This window comes from Salvelinus sp. IW2-2015, linkage group LG37 (assembly GCF_002910315.2).
Source record: "Salvelinus sp. IW2-2015 linkage group LG37, ASM291031v2, whole genome shotgun sequence".
In the NCBI taxonomy this organism is placed as follows: domain Eukaryota; kingdom Metazoa; phylum Chordata; class Actinopteri; order Salmoniformes; family Salmonidae; genus Salvelinus; species Salvelinus sp. IW2-2015.
In genome coordinates this window covers 10,554,190-10,576,509 of record NC_036876.1, presented here as the reverse complement: position 1 = coordinate 10,576,509, position 22,320 = coordinate 10,554,190, and the positions used below count along the sequence as shown (strand labels likewise).

At 44.5% G+C, this 22,320-nt stretch overlaps 1 protein-coding gene across 1 annotated transcript in view; it reads left to right on the top strand.

Moving 5' to 3' along the window:
• Nucleotides 1-22,320, top strand: part of LOC111960445 (nuclear factor 1 B-type-like) — an 88,624-nt gene that overhangs the window by 53,758 nt on the left and 12,546 nt on the right. Inside the window, 10 exon segments of the mRNA XM_070437953.1 lie at nt 6,214-6,264; nt 7,914-7,982; nt 9,455-9,575; nt 9,898-10,016; nt 12,657-12,788; nt 13,117-13,295; nt 15,579-15,720; nt 15,889-15,971; nt 22,047-22,059; nt 22,062-22,134. Coding sequence (XP_070294054.1) covers nt 6,214-6,264; nt 7,914-7,982; nt 9,455-9,575; nt 9,898-10,016; nt 12,657-12,788; nt 13,117-13,295; nt 15,579-15,720; nt 15,889-15,971; nt 22,047-22,059; nt 22,062-22,134 — 982 coding nt within the window.

Genomic DNA, 22,320 nt, shown 5'->3' with positions numbered 1-22,320 from the left:
ACCCAGAGACGGAGATACACAAAAGTATGTGGAAACCCCTTCAAATTAGTGGATTTGCCTTTTTCAGCTCACCCGTTGCTGACAAGTGTATAAAATTGAGCACACAGCCATGCATTCTCCTTAGACAAACATTGGCAGTAGAATGGCCCGTACTGAAGAGCTCAGTGACTTTCAACAAAATCAAATGAAATTGTATTTGTCACATACAGTACACATGTTTAGCAGATGTTTTTGCGGATGTAGAGAACTGCTTGTGCAGTAATATCTGACAGTATAATCGAACATTTTCACAACAATATACACAAATCTAAAATAAAGGAATGGAATTAAGAATGTGTAAATATTTGGGCGAGCAATGTCAGACTAAGATATAGTAGAATAGAGTATATACATATGAGATGAGTAATGCAAAATATGTAAACATTATTCAAGTGACTGGTGTTCCATTAAGTGGCCAGAAATTCCAAGTCTATGTATATAGGGCAGCAGCCTCTAATGTGCTAGTGATGGCTGTTTAACCGAATTTAACGTGGCACCGTCATAGGATGCCACCTTTCCAACAAGTCATTTTGTCAAATTTCTTCCCTGCTAGAGCTGCCCGGTCAACTGTAAGTGCTGTTATTGTGAAGTGGAAACGTCTAGGAGCAATAACAGCTTAGTCGTGAAGTGGTATGCCAGACAAGGTCACAGAAAGGGACCATAGAGTGCTGAAACGCGTAACGTGTACAAATCGTCTGTCCTCGGTTGCAATACTCACAACCCAGTTCCAAACTGCCCCTCGAAGCAACGTCAGCACAACAAATGTTTGTCAGGTACTTCATGAAATGGGTTTCCATGGCTGAGCAGCCGCACACAAGCATAAAACACAAGGCTCAGTGCCAAGCGCTGGCTGGAGTGGTGTAAAGCTCGCCGCCACTGGACTTTAGAGTAGTGGAAACGCGTTCTTTGGAGTGATTAATCACACTTCACCATCTGGGAGTCCGACGAACGAATCTGCACAAAGCGAGGTTGAAGCAGAAATGGTTTGTCAAGATCGGTGTGGAAGAACTTGACCGGCCTGCACAGAGCCCTAACATCAACCCCATCGCACACCTTTGGGATGAATTGGAATGCCGACTGCGAGTCAGGCCTATTCGCCCGACCTCAGTAATGCTCATGCCTGAATGGAAGCAAGTCCTCGCAGCAATGTTCCAACATCTAGTGGAAAGCCTTCCCAGAAGAGTGGAGGCTGTTATAGCAGCAAAGGGGGGGACCAACTCCATATAAATGCCCATGATTTTGGAATGAGATGTTCAACGAGCAGGTGTCCATGTACTCTTGGCCATGTAGTGGAGCTGTAGAATGCAGTGATGGAGCAACATTTAAGAGAAAGCTAGGATCTGGAACCGGGCCCACAACGATGAGGTCATCATGGCTAAGCCGTTAAGGATAAAAACCAGGAGCAGAGGAGGACACAGGACAAAATCCGCACACTCACACACACACACGCACAAACTCACACACCATGGCTATGTGCACCAGGATAGACCGACAGACAGATGGACAGCTTGCCTACCCCTCTAACGGCTTGCTCCTTGGCCAAACTGGTGCAGAAGAGGGACAGAAAGTGTGGGCCATGTCAAATATTTACACTACACACAGCTGTATTGTTGAAATATTACGGGCCGAGCCCTGCCGTAATTAGGCAATATTTCTACGTCGCTCTCTCTTCTCTCTCTCTATCTCTCTTCTCTCTCTTTCCCTCCCTCCCTCTCTCGGGCCGCTGAGATGCGTCTTGGCTCGGGACCCATGCTTCTGGCAGCCACAGCTATACATGTGCACAGACCCCGGGTGCAGCAGTCTAAAATGGCTGCTCTCTCCCTCCCTGAAATGTCGACGTTGGTATGCATCTGCGGCGGCGTGTGTGTATGCGAGAGTGTGTACGTATGTGAGAGTGTGTATGTGCTGTGTGGGATGTGTGTGTTTGTGGGATCAGGTGGGTGTACTGCAACGAGTGAGTTTGTGAAAGTGTGCGACTGGTTTAATATACACAGTGGGGTGGGGGTGGACTGAGAGTTTCTTCGGGGGAAGGTATGGGTATCATGCCAAACTAGAAAAAGGAGAGTGCAAAAGATTGTTGGCCTGTTTATAATATCCAGGCAAGTGACACATTAGGGCTGAGAGAAAGAGAGAGAGAGAGAGAGAGAGAGAGAGAGAGAGAGAGAGAGAGAGAGAGAGAGAGAGAGAGAGAGAACAACAGGTAAAAGAAGCCTTCACAATAGCAAAGAATCCACGTTGTGCCGTTATGCATAAGGTACGAAACAAACTCCGTGCATGTCAATGTCGGTACTCAGTACTCCCCACAATCCCAACGTGTCTCCTCCTCAGTCCTCCTCACTCAAATCACAGCCAAGATCCTCAAATCCTCTGTTTTGCTTTTTTTTCTCCTCCTCCTTCTTTGCGGGCCCAGATTGTTTGTTTAAACAAGTGGCAGGGACGGAGAGGTGCCAAGAAACGTTGTTTTTGGAGTGTGGCTGTGTGTCTCTGGTATCTTGCGTTGTGATCCGGGCCTTGGCAAACTCTCAGGGCAGAGCCAGAGCTCTACCTCGCAGACCGAGCCCACCCTGTTTATTTACGGGTTGCTGGCGCCTGTTTGAAGACGATTGGATTGGTCTTGGATTGGTCTCCATTTGGAAGGTTTGATGCGTCTTTTGGATGGAGATTGGAGATATTTTCTGTAGAGGGAAGTCTTCACCCCTGTTTTCATTTCTGTGTCAGACAGTTTATTTCTTGTATGCAGACTKACATTTACACAGCATACAATTGTACAACATACAGTGCATTCAGAAAGTATTCACACCCCTGGACTTTTTCCACATTTTGTTGTGTTACAGCCTGAATTTAAAATCGATTAAATTGAGATACTTTATGTAAATGTATTTAATTTATAATACATTTGCAAACATTTCTAAAAACATGTTTTCACTTCGTTGATATGGGTTATTGTGTATAGGAGGATGAGGGAAAAACAAAATATTGAATCAATTTTGAATTCAGGCTGTAACACAACATAATGTGGAATAAGTCACTATACTTCCTGAATGCACTGTATGCACTTTCCATTTTTCTAGTTAGAATAGCGGTTATTTGGAATTATTCCTTTTTAAATGTGTTCATATGTTGATTTTATTATTAATTTCAAAAATATTTATAAGAATATTTTCAACCCTGGCCTGATCGACTGCTTCTATGTGGCTATCAACACACTTGAACTTGAACTGGAATTTGAACTTGAACTTGAACTTAACCTCAAGCCCCCCATAACAACCTCCTACACCTCCCTAGCTACAGGTCAAGGGTGAAATGTATGTGAGATGTCAGGTGTTTTCCAGCTCTCAGATGTATGGTGCTCCCTCAAACCTCTGAGATGAGTTGACAGTAGATGCCATATGCCTGGATCCCACTCTTCCAGGTGGCTCCTCTGTAGGCCTACAGTACTGTAGGGCAGCAAAGTGAAGATGCTGCTTCTGCTGCCTGGGTTCTTTAATTGCCACGACCATCTGGTCTTTTGTCAAGGCTGCCTGTTCACTCACAATGGTGTGTTCCATGTTAGACGAAACAGCTCCCCACCTGTTCTCTCACAATGGTCTGTTCCATGTTAGATGAACCAGCTCCCTACCTCCTCTTTCTCTCAGGATGGTCTGTTCCATGTTAGACGAAACAGCTCCCCACCTCTCTCACTCTCTCTCKCTCTGTTTCTCTGTGTCACTCTTTCTCTCTCTGTAGCGCCCTCCCACTTTCTCTCCTCTCTCTCCGTCCTCCCCTGTCCCTCTGTCTCTCTCTTTCTTTCTCTCCTGGGAGAGGGCAATAGTTGACAGTTGTAACTAGACTGATGGATGGGTCTGAAAGTGGCATGAGGGTGGGAGGTGCCAGGGTGGCTGGGTGGCAGGGAGCAAGAAAAGAGGAGGATCTCCCTGCAATCACTTACTGTATGGACTTGGTTCCACACAAACCATTGGCACAAAAGCCCCCGACTGTGGCGTGTAACATAGAATCGATCTCGTTATACAGTATTTTTATGCCGTGTCAGTCAAATAACAAATGTGCTTGCATGACGTGGCCGAGAAGTCAGTAGCACCATACAGTGTTTTGCTGAAATAATGTGAATTTCCATCCAGAGAGTCCTTTCTTTTCCAGTAAATGGTGGATTACAAGCAAACAAAAGAGACAAGCTAACAAACTAGCCAGTTTAGAAAAATAAGTTGCACCCAAAAGAGCGCAAGCTAGGGACATCAGACTTCCCTAGTGTCCTCTGTATCCTGTAGAGACTGTTCAGGGTTAACCATAAGGGGAGATATTTTTTGTTTAACGTATGGTGGTGTTGTTCCCTACCTATTTTGTAAGTGTTGAGCCGCAGCCAAGAACATTCTGTTTTTGCAGTGCCGTTTAATGGTCATAAATCTCTCAAAGTTTTTTTTTTTCCTTCACATTTTTTTTCTCTCTCTCTCTTTCGTTCTCTCTCTCTCTCTCTCCTCCTTTACATCTAAAATTAAGCTTATGAGAGAGGGAACGCTTTGCAGCAGCAAAAGGAGTGTTGTGTTGCAAGGCGAGGATGTCTGAGTTCACTGTCTCCCGTCTCTTGTCCTCACTTCTCCGCGTTAAAGGCGTAGGGCACAGGAGGAACACGTGGGGGGCGGCTGTGGTGAATCATTATGGAACTCAAGGCAAACACAGCCTGGCCATTCAGTGTTGTACTGTTGTACTTTTACCCCCTCGTTTGCTGCTTTTTCCCTGGATGGTTGGTTGAAGCGGGGGCTGGTAGAGGGAGGGGGGTTGGGGGGGGTTCCTCCTCTCTTCCTCTCCCATATGTTGTTGGCTTTTGGGTGACGGCGATGTCGCCCTACTCCGGTTGGCTGATGCTACAGTAGGCTTTGTGTGGAAGAGCGGGTGTGTAGTGTCGTGAGGAACTGGTGTTTATGTGAAATTTAAGTCAGCTCTTTGGAACTAATTTTCAACTGCAGACCTATGTTATATGATATGAACTAGTGTTTATGTTGTCGGTGTCGTCCCCCTCTGATATGCCTGGACTAGTTCCTCACTACTCTACACACCCGCTCTTCCATACAAAGCCTACTGTACTAGTTTTTAGGTGAAATGAAGTGAGCTCTTTGGAGCCACTTTCTATTGCTGACTGTATATGACATGGTCAAGTGTTTACGTTAAAAGCCAGGCTCTTGTGGGCATCGTTTGAATATCTGTTAGTGTTGCGTGGCGGTTGAGCCGCAAAAACGGACCTGGTGGTTGGCGGTGACTAACGAGCATGGTGACGGCTGAGGAACGCCAGTTACCCCAGCTTATCCTCTTCCCAAAGGTGCTGTAAGGTAACATCATCAATCAGAGGAAGCGCTTGGAGGCTAAGATAGGCTACCTTATGGGGAGAATTCCTGATGTGTTTCAGAGTGTATCCCCCTCCTGTTGCGTGTGCTATGTGCATGCTTCTCTCGGGCTGGGGCAGGGCAGGATGAGGCAGAGGCACACAATGTTTTCCCTAACCCAGGCCCTGTAAAAATTCAGACAGAATCAACCAGTCTGTATGTGAAGGTCAGGAGAACGCTTCACCTCGTCTTTAAAAAATGTTTTTTTTTACTTGTCTTATTGTTTCTTTCCACCCCTGTTGAGCACTTCTTTTGTTCTGCTGGCTTTTGACTGTAGCCCCCCCCACTCCCATCGCCCCCCCCCTCTTTTCTCTGTCTCCTCTTTTYTTTTAAACAACAGCAAATACCATTGCACATCTGGCTGGGTCTGTCAGGACTGACACGTCTGCAGAAAAATTACGATAAAAACCTCAGACACATTCTAGGGAAGCTGAGAAGTATTCATTATATAATCCCCATGACTCCAGCTGATATTATGTCTAGGTTGAAATGAAATCTGATGACCAACAGCACCTTGCTTCTTTGTTTTTGGCCACCTGTCACATTCAGGGTATTTTTGACGTGTCCTTATAGTAGTGGGTCATTGTATTGCTTTGGCAACACTGGGTGGTTACCATCCATGTCAATAAAGCTAATTTGAATAACTTAAATTGATAGAATAGTGTTGAACTTTGATGACCTTTGTTGTATTTCATGATCTAAGGTTCAATGAAATGACGTGGAACAGATGATGAATTGACGTCTGTGCCCAGTAGGATGGTTCTATAATACTAAGCATGGTTCTCTATCTGTGTTACAGACTCACAGCAGTCAGGAAGTCCCAGTAACAATGAGCCAGGCAAGAACCCAGGTATGTACCTGAACCTCATTGTCACGGTCCTCCAACCTCTGTCCTGTCAATCACAGCTCTATAGTTCCCAGTCCCCTCTCTGTACTTGATATGGTCTCGCCTGGTAGACGATTCTCCAGAATCTGTTTATGATAGTTACTCTTTGTGTGTATGCTCTCACCTGGCATAATTATCTTTAAACAGGATGTGACCTTTCACAGTTATGCAGACTACACCCATTTTAAGGTTTCTATGGAATTACAGATTAATTTAATCACCCTGTTGCAGGATAACATTTTAAACTTGTAGTGTATCTGAGGTTTTAAAAGGCTTCTCAAGTTTGTAATTTCCACTTTGAAATTTGAGACTTTATTTTACAAAAAATGTATCAACCCCTACAAAAATGACCATTAATTATAATCCACATAATAATTCACAAATTAAGATCCTACATCTGTATAGACCAGTGGAGGCTGCTGAGGGGAGGACGGCTCATAATAATGGCTGGAATAGAGTGTAATTGACTCCATTCCGGCCATTATTATGAGCCGTCCTCCCCTCAGCAGCCTCCACTGGTCTAGACACCAAAACAAAACCGTTGTCAATCTAAGAGACAAAAAAGATTTGGAAACACGAAGGCTAGACAGTTATGTGCTCCTCTGTAGTACACTAGTGGATGTCTGAGGCCATAGTTCTTGTCCTTGCCAATAAGGGTTGGATAGCTAAGCTACGTCTAGTAGCCAGTCTGCTAGTTAGCCAAACAAAATGGCCACTGTTCCAAATCATCACCGGCAGCCTGTTGCTGCTCTACTGGACTGACCTGGACTATGTCATCACGGGCCAGGAATGAAAATAGAGCAAGAACGTAATTAGCCCCGTACCTCAAGAGTAGGTTCTGCCTACCCTGCGTGTGCGCCTTGCTGCCAAGTCAAACACTATGTTGAGCCAACGTTGAGCCAATGACTCAGGCCCTGTGAGGGCCTCCCTAGCTGCTCCCACTACAGTGCCACAGTTCCCCTGTCATTCTCTGGGACGCCCGTTGGCTTGCATTGAGGAATTAGGAGGAAGAAAGTGCATTTAGCTGCCAATCGGAATCTAGACTCACGCCTCCCCTCTATGTTGTTGGCACACCCAATGGTCCTGCTCAGAACATCAAAGGATGAAATGTCGAAGTCGTTTTGGGTGTCAGTGACATGTCTGTCTGAATGGCTGACAGACTGACATTAGCCTGGTCACAGTTATGTTTGTGCTATATCGCCGACTCCTATTGTCATGACAAACATATAAACAGCACACACTGATCTGGGACCAGGCTAGACTGATGGGTCATGATAGTTATTTTTCTCACATTCTGGGCTCCATACATATTGTACTTCAAAGCCTCCATGTTTCAGTATTGTCAATATTGCCATTATTCAGGCTGGAGCTGTGTTGAGTCGTGTCGCTATGGTTGATGGGTAGATGATGGATGCTCTATTTTAGAAAACAATATTTGGGAAAGAATTTTTGCTCGTCCTGTGTATCGTAAGCAGGGAATCAAGTCATGATTTATTACTTTAGCAACAGCTCGAATCACTACGAATGTAACTTACTCTTAGTTACGACAACACAAAGCATTGGGTTTAATGTTGCATTGATATATTGTCTATCTGTGGTTTTTGTTTCTGCAGTTTACTTGGAAGACAGCTTCATCAAATCAGGAGTCTTCAGTGTTTCAGAGCTGGTGCGTGTGTCCAGAAGTAAGTACATACTTTATCACCATCGCCCTCAATACCCCTTATCCTCGTTGCCGATTCAAAACAGCAAGCTTCACAGTACAAAAACAGAAAATCCAGTCGAGCAAGTCTCCAGCATTAGAATACAACAACGTGTATGTACAGTGCACCGGTGTGTATATGTGTGTGTGTGTGTGAGACTGTGTGACCGTGTGTGTTTGTATAGACTTGCCTGACCTTTTTCAAAGACGATGACGGATGTTCTTTCAGGAATCGCTCTCCCCAGCTAGCTGAGGACAATGGTCCCCTCAGGCAGGATTTACCTGTATGGCTCAAGGGCTGTTGTGTTCTATCACATACCTATGGGATGTTGTGTCCTGACCTCTAACATGCCTGGGGTACACTAAGAACTCACTGACACTGACATACAACTCGTGTTTTCTACTTAATGTTTTTTATTAAGCCCCTCTGTAATTTGTACTGCCATTTTTGACTTGTTGTTTTTCGGATTGCGGAGTAGACCTTTTAAGCCAATTGAAATTCAGTCAGTGCTGTGATTTTGCCGTTCTAAAATGCACATTCAAATTAAAGCGTGAACAGGTGTTTTAGCATCATTGTTATTTTGTGCCTGGCATTGTTTGGATTCAGAAGTCAGGGTTGTATTTTCTTTAACAGACGGGGTTAAATTACTTGGCTGGGAGACAGAGCAAGTGGTATTACACACAGTATGCTATGCCAAAAAGAGAGATAGAGAGTGAAGGAAATAGAGAGAGAGAGGGAGAGTCTCGTTGGCAGTAAATTAAAATACAAATGCCCTTGGGTAGCCAATGCCAGGGCTGCCGTGGGTTGCCAGTTCCAAGACTGCAGTGCTGGGGTTGGAGCTCATGCCAGTGGTGAACCTCAGACCACAACAGACCCCACCACACACTCCAGTCTCTCGTCGAGTCCAAACCAATCTACCCACCCACCCACTGCCCTCACAGGGCTACCATCGCAGGCGGCAGCTTCAAGAGCGGAAGGAGCTTTTACACAGTGCCCTAGTTAACACTCAGCTGTCCTCCCTGAAACAATATCCCTCCCTCGCGGTTGTCAACCACAGGGTGAAAAAAAGTAGACTTTCACACAGTGGTGGGCTGTGGTTTCTCAAAGCATATCACACATAAGAGCACCATGAAAGTGAACTTCAATGCACTTATTCATATGTGCTTGACCAATTACAATAGGTAATTGAGAATGATCCAGCTGAGCATAGGACCAATCAGAGAGCTGATGTGTGTGTGGCCTAGTTCACGAGTTTGCATTATGCTGGTGGAATGCAAAGGTTCAATGATTTTCAGTCATGTGAGAGGGGATCATGTACACTGAGATCATTTCAGTGAAGTTGTGGGCCATGCTCAAGGTCACATCATATCAAAAGCCTATCAGAGCTTCAGCAGGCAACCAATCAGCAGGCCAGTGACCAGGAAGTAACCTCTTTTTCTCTCCCTACTCTTCAGCGCCCATTACCCAGGGGGCAGGGGTGAACTTCTCCATGGCCGACATGCCAAGTCAGCCGTACTACCATGACCTGAACTCCAGCGTGGGCCTCCATCGCTCCCTCTCCTCCCCGCCTGGCAGGTCAGTCTACTGCATGACCCTGCCTTAACCCCACTCTCCTTCTCCCGCATCACACCATGTCCTCTTAACTTTGAATGAGATAGAGGGCGGGGGGGTAGATGCAAAACTGAGGGGCAAATTGTAATCTTACTCCATCATGTACTTCCATATTTTGCCCATTTGTTCGAGTTCAACTTTATTAACACCCACACATCTAGACAATACGTTAGCAGTAAAGATATTACATTTTCCAAACATCAAGGGGCAGTGACAGTAGAGAGACACAGGGATCAGAGAACACGTACAGTGTTGTGACTCATCATTTTTCCGCCTTCTTCTCCAGTAAACGGCCCAAGACCCTCAACATAGACGAGAGTATGGAGACCAGTCCCACTGGCCCTGACTTCTATTCTTCACCTAGCTCCCCAGCTAGCGGCAGCAGGACCTGGCACGAGAGAGAAGGTGAGAGGAGAGGTGTGTATGTGTGTGTGTGGGGGGSGGTCTACAATATTACTGTTGAATAACTATGATAAGAACAAACAGGCTGGGTGAGTAACAGAATTGTTGACAGGAAATATCGTGACTGAGAACATGCCCCTGTTGATAAGCTCATTTGGAGGGTTGTTGAGTTCTCTGGTAGTTTGGGAGCTTCCTCATTGCTTCCTGTTTTCTCGCCAATCTGAGGGAGTATTGGAGTGTTGAAGCAGTGTTGAGAGTTGCAATGTTGAAGCGATGTGAGTGGAATCTTCATTCTGGTAGCGATTTAATTGTGGAATGCAGGGTTACACCAATGAAAGTGAGAAGGAAGACATGCTAGTGAGAGCTGTAGCAATTGTGGCTGTGAGCAGACTTAGTAGAGAACTTTATTAATAAACTTGTTGTGTCATTAGACTGCAAGATTGAAAAGGTCACGCTAGGGTTAACAGGTGTGTGTGTGTGTGTGTGTGTGTGTGTGTGTGTGTGTGTGTGTGTGTGTGTGCGTATCCAGGCACGTGTTTGCGTGTGTGTGTGTGTGTCAGAGAGAGAGAGGGAGGTGGAGTGAGTGATGGGAAGGTGTGGCGGGCCCTGTTTGAAGCTAGCTGGGTCTCAGAGGAGCTGTCTGACTCAACAGGTGGCAGGCCCAGTTGGTGGGCCATCCCGTGCCTAGCCCTGCTAACGCCACTATACTGACAGGCAGCGAGAGAGAGAGGGTGTGTGTGAGAGATCCTCCAGGGAGGGGTGTACAGTATGTCTCATTACCTGGTCTCGTGGTGCAGGCCAGGGCCCGTAGCTTTTTTAATTAAGCCCTCACTGTCCCGTGTTTCCAGATTGTTCTCCTCCGACACACACAGACACATTCCCCCTTCTTCCCCCAGGGCTCAAGCCCTAGAGTGGAAGGGAGAGGGACACCTCTCATCTCACTACCCTACGACAGATAAAACACTTAGGGTACAGAATGTCCCAACATCAAACAGCATAAGGTGTTTTTTTCCCCTCGCTTTTTTAAACGAAACTTCGTTGGGATTTACTGTTTTTTCCCCCCCTTCCTTCTCCCGCTGTTCTGTGTTTTTACCTTTCAGTATCGGGGTGAACACATGCTGAAATGTAATGGCTATGGAGAAGAGGAGAGGAGAGATCAGGAAATTCATGGAAAATGACTACTCTGTAAAGAGGGAATAAAAAAATAAGTGGATTGATATTAAACTGATGTGAGGCTGTCCAAAGTGCCAAACTGACATTTATTTTACATGCCTAGTCCGACAAAACCCTTTTAAAATGCACATGGATTAGGCGTAATTCAGTTTTTTTGTCCTCAAAAGTAAGCTCACTGAAATGCCTTTCACTGTTACAGTACAGCTGACGCCATGTTGTGGAGTTATGTATACCTAGCCACTCCCCTTACATATTTTTTGGCACTGCTCTCAAATTGTCAGTCAGCAACTGGTTTGATAACGAACAGCTGTTTGCAATGAAGAAGAAGGTTTTTCATATCTATGCTCCTACGAAATGTGCAGTACTTAATCCTGGCTCCTCATACTAACCCGGTGGTGCATTTCATAGCTAGATATCTGCTTGATAGGATTCATAGCCCTTTCGTCTGTCTGGGACACCCTAGCCTGAGCACACCCTGGTTTACTCGCTCATTTTTGGGGTGGAACGTGAAGTAACAGAGTTCATAAAGTGAAATCATTTTGACATATAACGACGTGTTGTTATCTAGGGATTCTAAGTGAATTCTAGGATTTTACATTGATCAGTTCTCAGACCAGTGCGACTTTTTTGTAAGAGAAGTCTGTTGACGTTAACTTCAACGTTTTTCCAATTATAGGTCTCTCTCCATAAGTGTCCATCGTGTAATTCTGTCATTTTAGGAAATGTCAAGAATATATTTGAGGGAATGTTACACCACATAAGAACAAGTAAAAAACCAACTGTCCCACTGGTCCCAGACATCAATTCAACGTCTATTCCACGTCGGAAACAACGTTGATTCAACCATGTGCACAGTGGGGTGGTACCATAGTCTGAACGTCTTCAAAAATGAAAGATCCATCCATCTTGTCTGAGGTATTGCTCATGTTGCTAAAAAAAAAAAAAAAAATGAAACAACTTAAGCTCCTTCCTTTTACAAAATTCTGAGTGGGGAATTCCCCTGGATTCCTGAGGTCTTTGTTCCTTTCCTGGTTTGGTATGAGTCACCTTTCCCTCTTCAGGTGGATTCTTCTCTATTGTGGGGAGGAAGAGAGGAAGAGAGAGAGAGAGGGAGAGAGGTAGGAATGAAGGTCTTGTGACAGGGCCGGGGACACTTGAGCTTGAACCACGGTCAGGGGAGAGCAGCTGCTGTCACAGAACATGAGGTTTCGGAGTCCATTCTTTTTCATGTTCAGTCCTATTGTCATACAGTACCTTGCATATAGACATTAGAAAACATGTCAAAAGTGTCAAATGACAGCGATGGCAAGCCTATACTATGACTGCCATCACGCCACAGCATGGGAGTATGTTTGAAAGATGTCGCAGCAAGAACAGCGATGCTACTTCTGTCAGCGTCTGTGCGTGTGGCTCTGTGGTTGCCAGGTAACCTCCCCTTGACCAGGTGTGTATGTGTTTCCTCTCCTCCAGACATGTCGTCTCCCACCATGAAGAAGCCAGAGAAGCCCTTGTTCAGCCCCACCTCCCCGCAGGACTCCTCCTCCAGACTGAGCACTTTCCCCCAGCACCACCACCCCGGACTTACAGGGGTCGGACACAGTGGTCAGTAGGCTAAGCACCTGCCCCCCTACTAAGTCTAGACATGCTCACTCAGTGACCTACAGTGACCTCTACAAGAAAGTGTTTGAACTGAAAGTGTTTTTGTCATGCATCCCCCTCAGCCTTCCCCCAAAAGTCCTTTGAATTAGTTGGGATTGTAATGTGTACGTTTTTGTTCTCCATTAGTGAATTTTTCAATAGTTTGTTTTTCTCCCTCCCTCCCTCTCTAAATGTGTCTCTCTGTCTATCTGTCTTGTCTGTCTGTCTTCCCCTGTTTCTTTCTCTGTTTCTTCCTTTCTCTGTTTCCCTCCCTCTCTCCCTATCCCCTTAGTTATATCGACGAGGAGCCCTCCACCCCACTCCCCCCTTCAGTTCTCGGCCATCTTGCCCCCTGCCCCGTCACCCTACTTCTCTCACCCCACCATCCGCTACCCACCCCATCTCAACCCCCCTGACTCCCTGAAGAGCTACGTGCCCAGCTACGACCCGTCCAGCCCACAGAGCAGCCAGGTGAGTGTGAACTGCAGCACACTGGAGGGGAGTCGGGTTGGGCTACATTCCTATTTCACTTATTTTATTTAAGAGAACTTGACTGTGTACAATCTCTCTCCTCAGTAGGCCTAACTGACTGACAGTGTTTGTGAACAGGGATATGATTGGATGTGAAGTTCGGGATTTTAGTGGAAAATGTGTTTTATGGCAAACGTTTGATGAAAAACAATGGATATTTAACACTACGAGTAGTTAAAGGACACTGCACCAGCTTGGCTATACTGTAGTACACTTTTCAATGTGATGATTGAATCAAGTATCAGTTGAGTTTTCATTTAATTTCATAATGAATTCAATTTTTCTCTAATAAACCAATTATTGAATTGAAAAATGTACTTCTAAATTTTCTTGTCTATGTCAAAAATAATACCTGCCYCATACAATTGTGCCTTGACATTTTTACAACAATTGAATGTTGATCAAATGCCACTTTCCTGTACATTATTTTAGCTCCTTCCAATTTAAGTGGCAATCTTAATAGTTAGCCTTCACCTTGAGAATTATTTTTGGGGATTGGGTGCTTTATAACATTTGACACATGAAAACGGGTGGACAATGTTTATGATCATTAGTTCAATCATTGCACATAGTGTCTTCACAGCACTAGTCTTTCTGGGGTACATTTGTTTTGCACAGCATTGGATGGAGGGAGTTGACACAGGATTTAGGAATTGGCAGTGCCGTTGGACGCACCGGGTGACTTCTCAGCCAGGTTCTTAATCAAGTGTCAAGTTTAACCCCCTCCATTTAGAATATGCTGCTGTTGTGATCTAAACACTTTTGAAAGTGCAGAAAAATCCCTTTATGCAATGACTGAATGCTGATCTAACTGAAATACTCTATAGGTCTATTTTGATAAGAGCCTAAATGTAAAAATATACACTGTAAAAACCACTAACTCAATATTCCAAAGAAAATCCAGGCCCTTTTTCATAAAACAAATATAATTACAGAGGGTCATAACAGTTTTTTTTCACGAACTTCTGATAAACCTGACAGAAGACTTTATACATTAACTGTCTGGGTACACACTAAAAGCCTTGTGTCACTGTGCTGGGAGTGTGTGTGTGTGTGGGTGTGTGTGGGGGGGGGGGGGGGGGGGGGGGCAGGGAGGGAGGGAGGGAGGGGGCAGCCATAGAGAGATGAGAGAGCCGTGAGATATTTATGTGAGTTTTATATCCCGCTGTTCTCACTGAAAACAATGGGCTCATAGACGAGGCTGGATCTATGCGGCCCGGGACTGTTACTTCAGACAAAACCACAGGGAACGATAAAGGCCGTAAATATTTGCCGTTGCCGGGGCCTCTGCTCTCTTTTGGCGGAATTACTGGCCCCTCTCCTACACAGTGCTGGATGGGAGAAGGGGGGTGTTTGGTGTGGTGTGTGTGTGTGTGTGTGGTGTGGGTGTGCAGAGGAGGGCGTCTCGGCAAATAAAACAGCTCTTATAATCCCATGGACGGCAGCCAGAATGTTTTTATGCTTGCTTTAACGCAGATTATATTACACTCTAATTAAACATTCTATTCACATTTTTAAGGAACCCTGTGGACACAATTCTTTTTCATAAAGGCGTATTTGAGGTTTGAACTTGGGGCGCCGAAGAGCCCAATACACCACAGACCGTCTCCCGCAGTCTGAAAGAGTAGCTCCCACTAGCTCCTTTTCTCTCTTAAAACACTAGAGATGATCTACACAGGCTATTTGGGCAGGGCTGTTCTCCCTTCCTCCATACTCCTTTCTCCTTGGACCCCCTCCCTTCATCATTCTCGCCCCTACTATCAGCCCCTTTCTCTCTCTCTCTCTCTCTCTCTCTCTCTCTCTCTCTCTCCCTCTCTCTCTCTCTCTCTCTCTCTCTCTCGCTCGCTCGCTCTCCTTCTCTCTCTCTCTCTCTCTCTCCTCTCTCTCTCTCTCTCTCTCTCTCTCTCTCTCTCTCTCTTCCTCCTCTCTCTCTCTCTCTCTCTCTCTCTCTCCTCTCTCTCTCTCTCCTTCTCTCTCTCTGTGTCAAGTGAGGGCGACATTTTCCCACACAACACAGCACTGAACTGACTGTGCAAACAATACTGTAAAACACACTTTAATGTCGTTTCTTTTCTTTAACGATTCCAAGTAATTTCAATGAAATTGACGTCTGTGCCCAGTGGGATTTGTCAAGTGGCCACAGTTTAAATACTACAGGAGTTGTGTCACTAACTGCCCCCTCTATTTTGTTTCCCTGTCTTTGACCCCCCCCCCCCTTCCCAGGCTAACAGCAGTGGCCAGGTGGGGAAGGTTCCAGGCCACTTCACCCCAGTCCTGGCCCCCTCTCCGCACCATGGCACAGTGCGACCCGTCTCTCTCTCCATGCCCGACACCAAGCCCATCACATCAGAAGGTGAGTACAACGGTGAGCTCCCTTTCCTTCTCTCTTCCTGGCACTACAAAACCCCTCTGTACCCCATTACTCTAGCAGTTACCATTTTGCGCACTTTATAAAGAATCAATCAATGTAATATTTTCTCATTGTGTCAATGTGTCTCTCTGTCTGTCTGTGTTTGTGTGTTTGCTCCTCCAGGATACTCAGCACCGGGCACCCCCACAGCCAATCGTTTTGTAGGACTGAGCCCTAGAGATCCGGCCTTTCTTCACCAGCAACAGGTGAGACACATTACCACTGCTCTTCTTTCACATCCTCTCCTCCCCTCTTCCGTCCCTTCTTCCCTTCCTTCCTCTCAACCTCTCCAAAAGGGATCTGAGACCACAGAGATATTTCATTCTATCTGAGAGTGAGACCTTATCGTCGGTTCTCGCACAGATACATGCGGAGTCTGAGAAGTGAAACGATCACAGAAATGAACTGTTTCTCAAAGTGTTCGCTCCAGTAAGTGACAGTAAATGCACTGTAATGGTGTAGTTGAGACGAATACTCCCCTATGTATCTATTTGGACAGTGAAGCTAAAACTAATTTGGCTCAATACTCCATCATTTTGGATTTGAGATCAATTGTTTCATATAAGGCGGTAGTACAGAACCTTTTATTTGAGGGTATTTTCATACATATCTGTTTTCACTTATCTGATTTATTAGTGACAACATACTCCGAAACAGCCAAAACAAACTACAAATGCATCCAACAGTCACAGACTTTATGTAGTCATAGCGTGCAAGGAATATGGGACCAAATACAACATTTTGGACTACTTCAATACATATAAATTAATTTGATCAAATACTTATGACACCTTCAAATAGGGGGACTAGACACATGAAATGCTTTCATTTATAAACGGTCAAATAGATAAGCATGTTAATACCCTCAAATAAAAAGTGACATTCTGTACTGTCACCTCATATATAAAACATTTGATCTCAAATCCAAATGCTGGAGTATAGAGCCAAATGTAAATGTTTTAGCTTCACTGTCCTAATAGAGTGCTTTCAGAAAGTATTCATACCCCTTGACTTTTTCCACATTTTGTTGTGTTACAGCCTGAATTTAAAATGGATTAAACTGTGATTTTATGTCACTGTGCTACACACAATAGAAATGTTTAGATATTAATAAAAAATTAAAAGTCAAAAAGTATTCAACCCCTTTGTCGTGGCAAGCCTAAATAAGTAAACATGTGCTTAATAAGTCACATAATAAGTTGCATGGACTCACTGTGTGCAATAGTAGTGTTTAACATGATTTTTGAATGACTACCACATTTTTTGAATGTACCCCACACATACAATTATCTGTTAGATCCGACAGTGAATTTCAAACACAGATTCACCCACAAAGACCAGGGAGGTTTTCCAATGCCTCACAAAGGAGGCATTGGTAGGTAGGGGGGGGGGGGGGCAGGCATTGAATATCCCATTGAGCATGGTGAAGTTATTAATTTGGATTGTGTATCAATACACCCACTAGCTGGAGAGGAAGGAAACCGCTCAGGGATCTCACCATGAGGCCAATGGAGACTTTAAAACAGTTTCAGAGTTTAATGGCTGTGATAGAAAACTGAACATGTTTTATTTATCTAGGCAGAACAAATTCTTATTTTCAATGACAGCCTAGGAWCAGTGGGTTAACTGCCTTGTTCAGGGGCAGAACAACAGATTTTTACCTTGTCAGCTCAGGGATTCGATCTTGCAACCTTTCGGGTACAAGTCCAGCGCTCTAACCACTAGGCTACCTGCCATCCCCTACAACATTGTAGTTACTCCACAATACTAAATGAAAAGAAGTAAGCCTGTACAGAATAAAAATATTCCATAACATGCATCATGTTTGCAATAAGGCACTAAAGTAAAACTGCAAAAAAGGTGACAAAGAAATTAACTTTATGTTTTGAATACAAAGTGTTATATTGGGGCAAATTCAACACAACACATCACTGATTACCACTGTTCATATGTTCAAGCATGGTGGTGGCTGCATCATGTTATGGGTATGCTTGTCATCAGCAAGGACGAGGGATTCTTTCAGGATAAAAAGAAACAGAATAGAGCTAAGCACAGAAAGAAATCATAGAAAACCTGGTTCGGTCTGCTTTCCAACAGACACTGGGAGACAAGTTCACCTTTCAGCAGGACAATAACCTAAAACACAAGGCCAAATATACACTGGAGTTGCCTACCAAGACGACATTTGAATGTTCTTGAGTGACCTACAGTAGTTATAGTTGGGCTTAAACTGACTTGAAAATCTATAGCAAGACTTGAAAATGTCTGTCTAGCAATGATCAACAACCGACTTGACAGAGGCTTTAAGAATTGTTAAAAGAACAATTTGAAAATATTGTACAATCCAGGTGTGCAAAACTCTTAGACTTACCCAGAAAGACTCACAGCTGCAATTGCTGCCAAAGGGGATTCTAGCGTGTATTGACTCAGGGGTGTGAATACTTATGTAAATGAGATATTTCTGTATTTCATTTTCAATAAATGTTCAAACATTTGTAAAAACATGTTTTCACTTTGTCAATATGGGGTATTGTGTGTAGATGGGTGAGCAAAAATTATAAATGTAATTCGTTTTGAATTCAGGCTGTAACAACAAAATGTAGAATAAGTCAAGGGGTGTGAATACTTTCTGAAGGCACTGTAAATACGTAGGGGAGTGTTTGGGCACTTTTTGTTACCATTCATATACTGGAATGGTATATACCATATTAGGTTCCATATACCATATTACATATACTATGTAATTCATATTTATAAATATATTTTACCAAATAATTTTCGGTATGGGGCAGAAAGTAAATAGAAGTACAGTAGTATGATGAGGGTGTAATGTGCTCTACAGTTTTCTACAAATATTTTGCTGTATGCCAATAAGTCACAGACATATAAAAAGAGACCAGTATTCCCTTAAMACAATTTGTTTAGCTTAATTTCGCAGTCCGTTGAAGAACAAAATAATGGTTTCAAAAGCAAGTACAAAAGTAAGAATGTGCACACAAAGACAGACAAATATGTCAATTACTCCTCCGTCGTGGTTCAGTACCTATTCAAAAATGTGTGCTATTCTTCACATGCTGTTCTGGAAGTCACAATATTCAGCCTGAGACACGTGAACAGACAGTGTATGATACAGACCAGGGCCAGACTGTTTGGTGTTGTTGGCGTCGAGCGGTCGTCCCGGCGGCCAGACCGGGCAGATGTGGCCGCGTGGCGGCTGAATTGTGTGTGAGGTTAGGAGCATTGCGGTTGGCGAGGGTGGAAAAATGAGGCTTGGAGCGCCAGCTCCTCCTCATGAACTCCCCCCCACACACACACACAGACACACACACTCACACACGCTGGTCCGAGGCCAAGTGTTTTCAACCATGCTTAATTTAATGCATCTGCACGCAGCTACATAATAATCAGTGGKTTTTCTTCTCCACTGTTCCTGTTGAGCGTAATGACAAAGCCTGGCCTGTATTTCTCTGCAGCTTGGTAGAGCAGGCAGAAAATGTGCTGTTTTGTTAACGATGCTATACTTCTCTATAGCGGGGAGGACTCTTTTGCACAGCATGTGTGTCCATGCGTGTGTGGAGTTTATATGCCACATTTTTTAGTAGCCTTGCTACTTCTGTCAGTTAACTCACTAAGCAGCAGCTGAGCTCAATGCTGTCTCATTGGCCGATAGACTAAATAAGACCCCTTTTTTGTTTGATAGATTTCTTTCATTTATTTAACTTGTATTTAACCAGGTAGGTTAATTAAGAACAATAGTTTGTAATATTCTATTTTTAGTATAGTTTACGTAGTATTCTTTACCCTAACACTGCCACTGAATACTGAATGAATAGAAATAGACCTGGAGGAAATACAATACAATAGCCATTCATCATGCTAATCTTATATTAGTCAGGCTTTGTGTGTGTGTTCTGTGGTTCAGGATGATTTAAACCTAAGAAGCTAGGTCTTTTAACCTGTGGTTTATGACACTAGGCCGCTGTTCCCTGTGGAGTAAACAATGTCATAGATACTCTCCCTTTGTTGTTATTGTCAGTCACCCCGGCTCTGGATAATTATTTGGTRGAGTTATGAGATGCACTGACACTTTTCTCCTGTGTGTTTAAGGGAGACCTTTGTTCTGAGGCTGGTTGGGTGGAGTGAGGAGACATACGAGGTGGATTAGTTTCACCGACTTAAGGTGTCGTGTTTCCGATGCAGTCACAGGCGATATTCCAGAGATAAAGTGTAGTCAGAACCCCAATGTCCCCAGGGCCTATTCTACAACCCCCCCCCCCCCAAAAACACACACCTTCCACACCCCTCCTCCTTCCAAACAACAATCTCTAGTGGAAAATCAGTTAGGAGAAAAGGAAAAAAAACTTCATTCATGTCTTCTCCTTGGTATAACCCTTAAAGGGACTTGTTTCCTCCACCATGTGCTCCAGTGGGAACGTTCGGTGATCAGATGACATTGGTATATTAAGCAAGCCTGCTAATCCCATTCTGCCTGCATCTGTTTTGCTAACGTTCCCCTAACGTTCCCGGCGACGTCTTCCCTGTCCCTCTTACCCCTGCCGCTGTGATCTGGCAGGCTGGCAGACAGATGGCGAGCCCCCCTAGAGGAGTGCTGGCAGGCCTGGCACAGAGCGTGGGCGGGGGGCGGGGGGGGGGGGGGGGGGGGGTAGAGCCGTCTGCACAGCCAGAGCGTTTCCTGCTCAAAGCTTGTCAGAGCAGAGCAGCAGACTGCTGGTAGTGTAGGAGGCGTGTAGAGTGTTGTGTGCTGTGTGATGTATGACAGCACCTGGCTCTTGTACTAGTAGAAAGGATAAGGCTAGAGACTTAACCATCCACTGCTGTAGTAGAGCCTGGTATTGGAGGAATTAGGGGCTATATGATTTTAAGAAATTGAGTCACGACCTCTGTTTATATCCTCCTTTGTTGGGTGTGTGTGTGGTGTGCGTACGTTTTTTTTAGTTTGTTTCTTACCATTGGCTAGTTAATATCGGCAGATGCTTCCACATTTCGATACGCACAAAAAACACAAGAACTCAGAGAAATCAGTAATTCACCTCAAATGGTAGTGCAGCAGTTGGAAAAACCGTTCAGCGTGCTGTGTGTACAGTGGCTAATGTTATCGACCATCCTAAGTGGGTTTTGAATATTCAGTGTTGAGATATTACTGATGATTAAACCACCTTAAGAGCTCTTCAGTTTGCCACAGCGGCGGGGGAGATTGCTCACCGAGGCACTTTTTCCACGATGCATTACCAAATGATGTGTTGATTGTGTTGACTAAAGGTGCAAGGTTAGCTGGGTATTGGCTGAGATGGCTCTCCACTGGATCGTGGATACGTGCCGTGTGAATAATTGCATGGGATAGGAGAATGTGTATTCATGTGTGGTGTTTGTGTAAGTGTACATTTAAGTGTTGTGTGTTGTGTGGTGTGTGCACTGCGCGCAAGTGTCTGTGTTGTTATTTGTTGAACATTAGAGACAAGCCAGGCAGCCCGTATCTTACCTTCCCAATCTCTCCATCTAGCTCACTGAGCTCTTATCTCGCTACCATATAACCGAGTTTCAGCGGGACTTCGTCTACTTCGCATAGAGCTTAGAACTTATGTCTCTGCAATAAAGACAGAGGCCTCAACGAACAGCAATGCAATCCTACATGTAGCACAGTAACCATGATACACTCGTGTATAATGCATGCCCCATAGCGGCTCTAACACATATGGCACACTACTTGCTACTCTTTATAAAGGGGCTGTTACATGTATGCGAAAACATTGAATTACTACATAGTAGCCAGTACAACATGCATTAACCTGTGGAATGATGGCCCCAATGGGCTTAACCATAGTATACTGCCTATGAACTATAAGCTGAATGACTGACTTTTGACATGACTCACATCCTGTAAACTAACCTCTTCTTTGCTTCCAGGTCAGATTTTAGAAATTCAGTTAACTCATTGTGATGACAATTCTCCATGCTCTCTTCCCTATATTTTAACTGTAGAACGATGATCTAATGTTAACTGCGAACTTGATAATGACTGTCCTATCATCAGGTTTATGTTTATATACAACTAGAGCTTGTAATATTTGCGCGTAGGCGTCTTCTGGGGGCCAAGTTTTGCCTCTATCTTTCTCTAGCTTTATAGGCCTTTGTTTGCCTGCTGCTCTTTGTTTCCCTAGTGACATTGTTAAAGTAACTTTGTGTACGAAGCTCGATTATCAAAGTGAATTGTGAAGAGTTGTGTACTGGCTCCGTGTCTGATTGCTAGTTTCAATTGACAGCTCAGGATATGTGACTGACCATGAATCAAAACGGCAGCATTATGGCCCCAGTGGCTCTGAGGATACTCTTGGGGATTGCTTGGCAAAGGTAACGTTTCCATTATTTCAAAACAATCTCTCTATCACTTGTCTACAAATGTCTGATGAAGCACACAACACGCACACGCACACGTGCGCGCACGCGTCAACACACACACACACACACACACACACACACACACACACACACACACACAACACACACACACCCCACACACACACACACACACACACC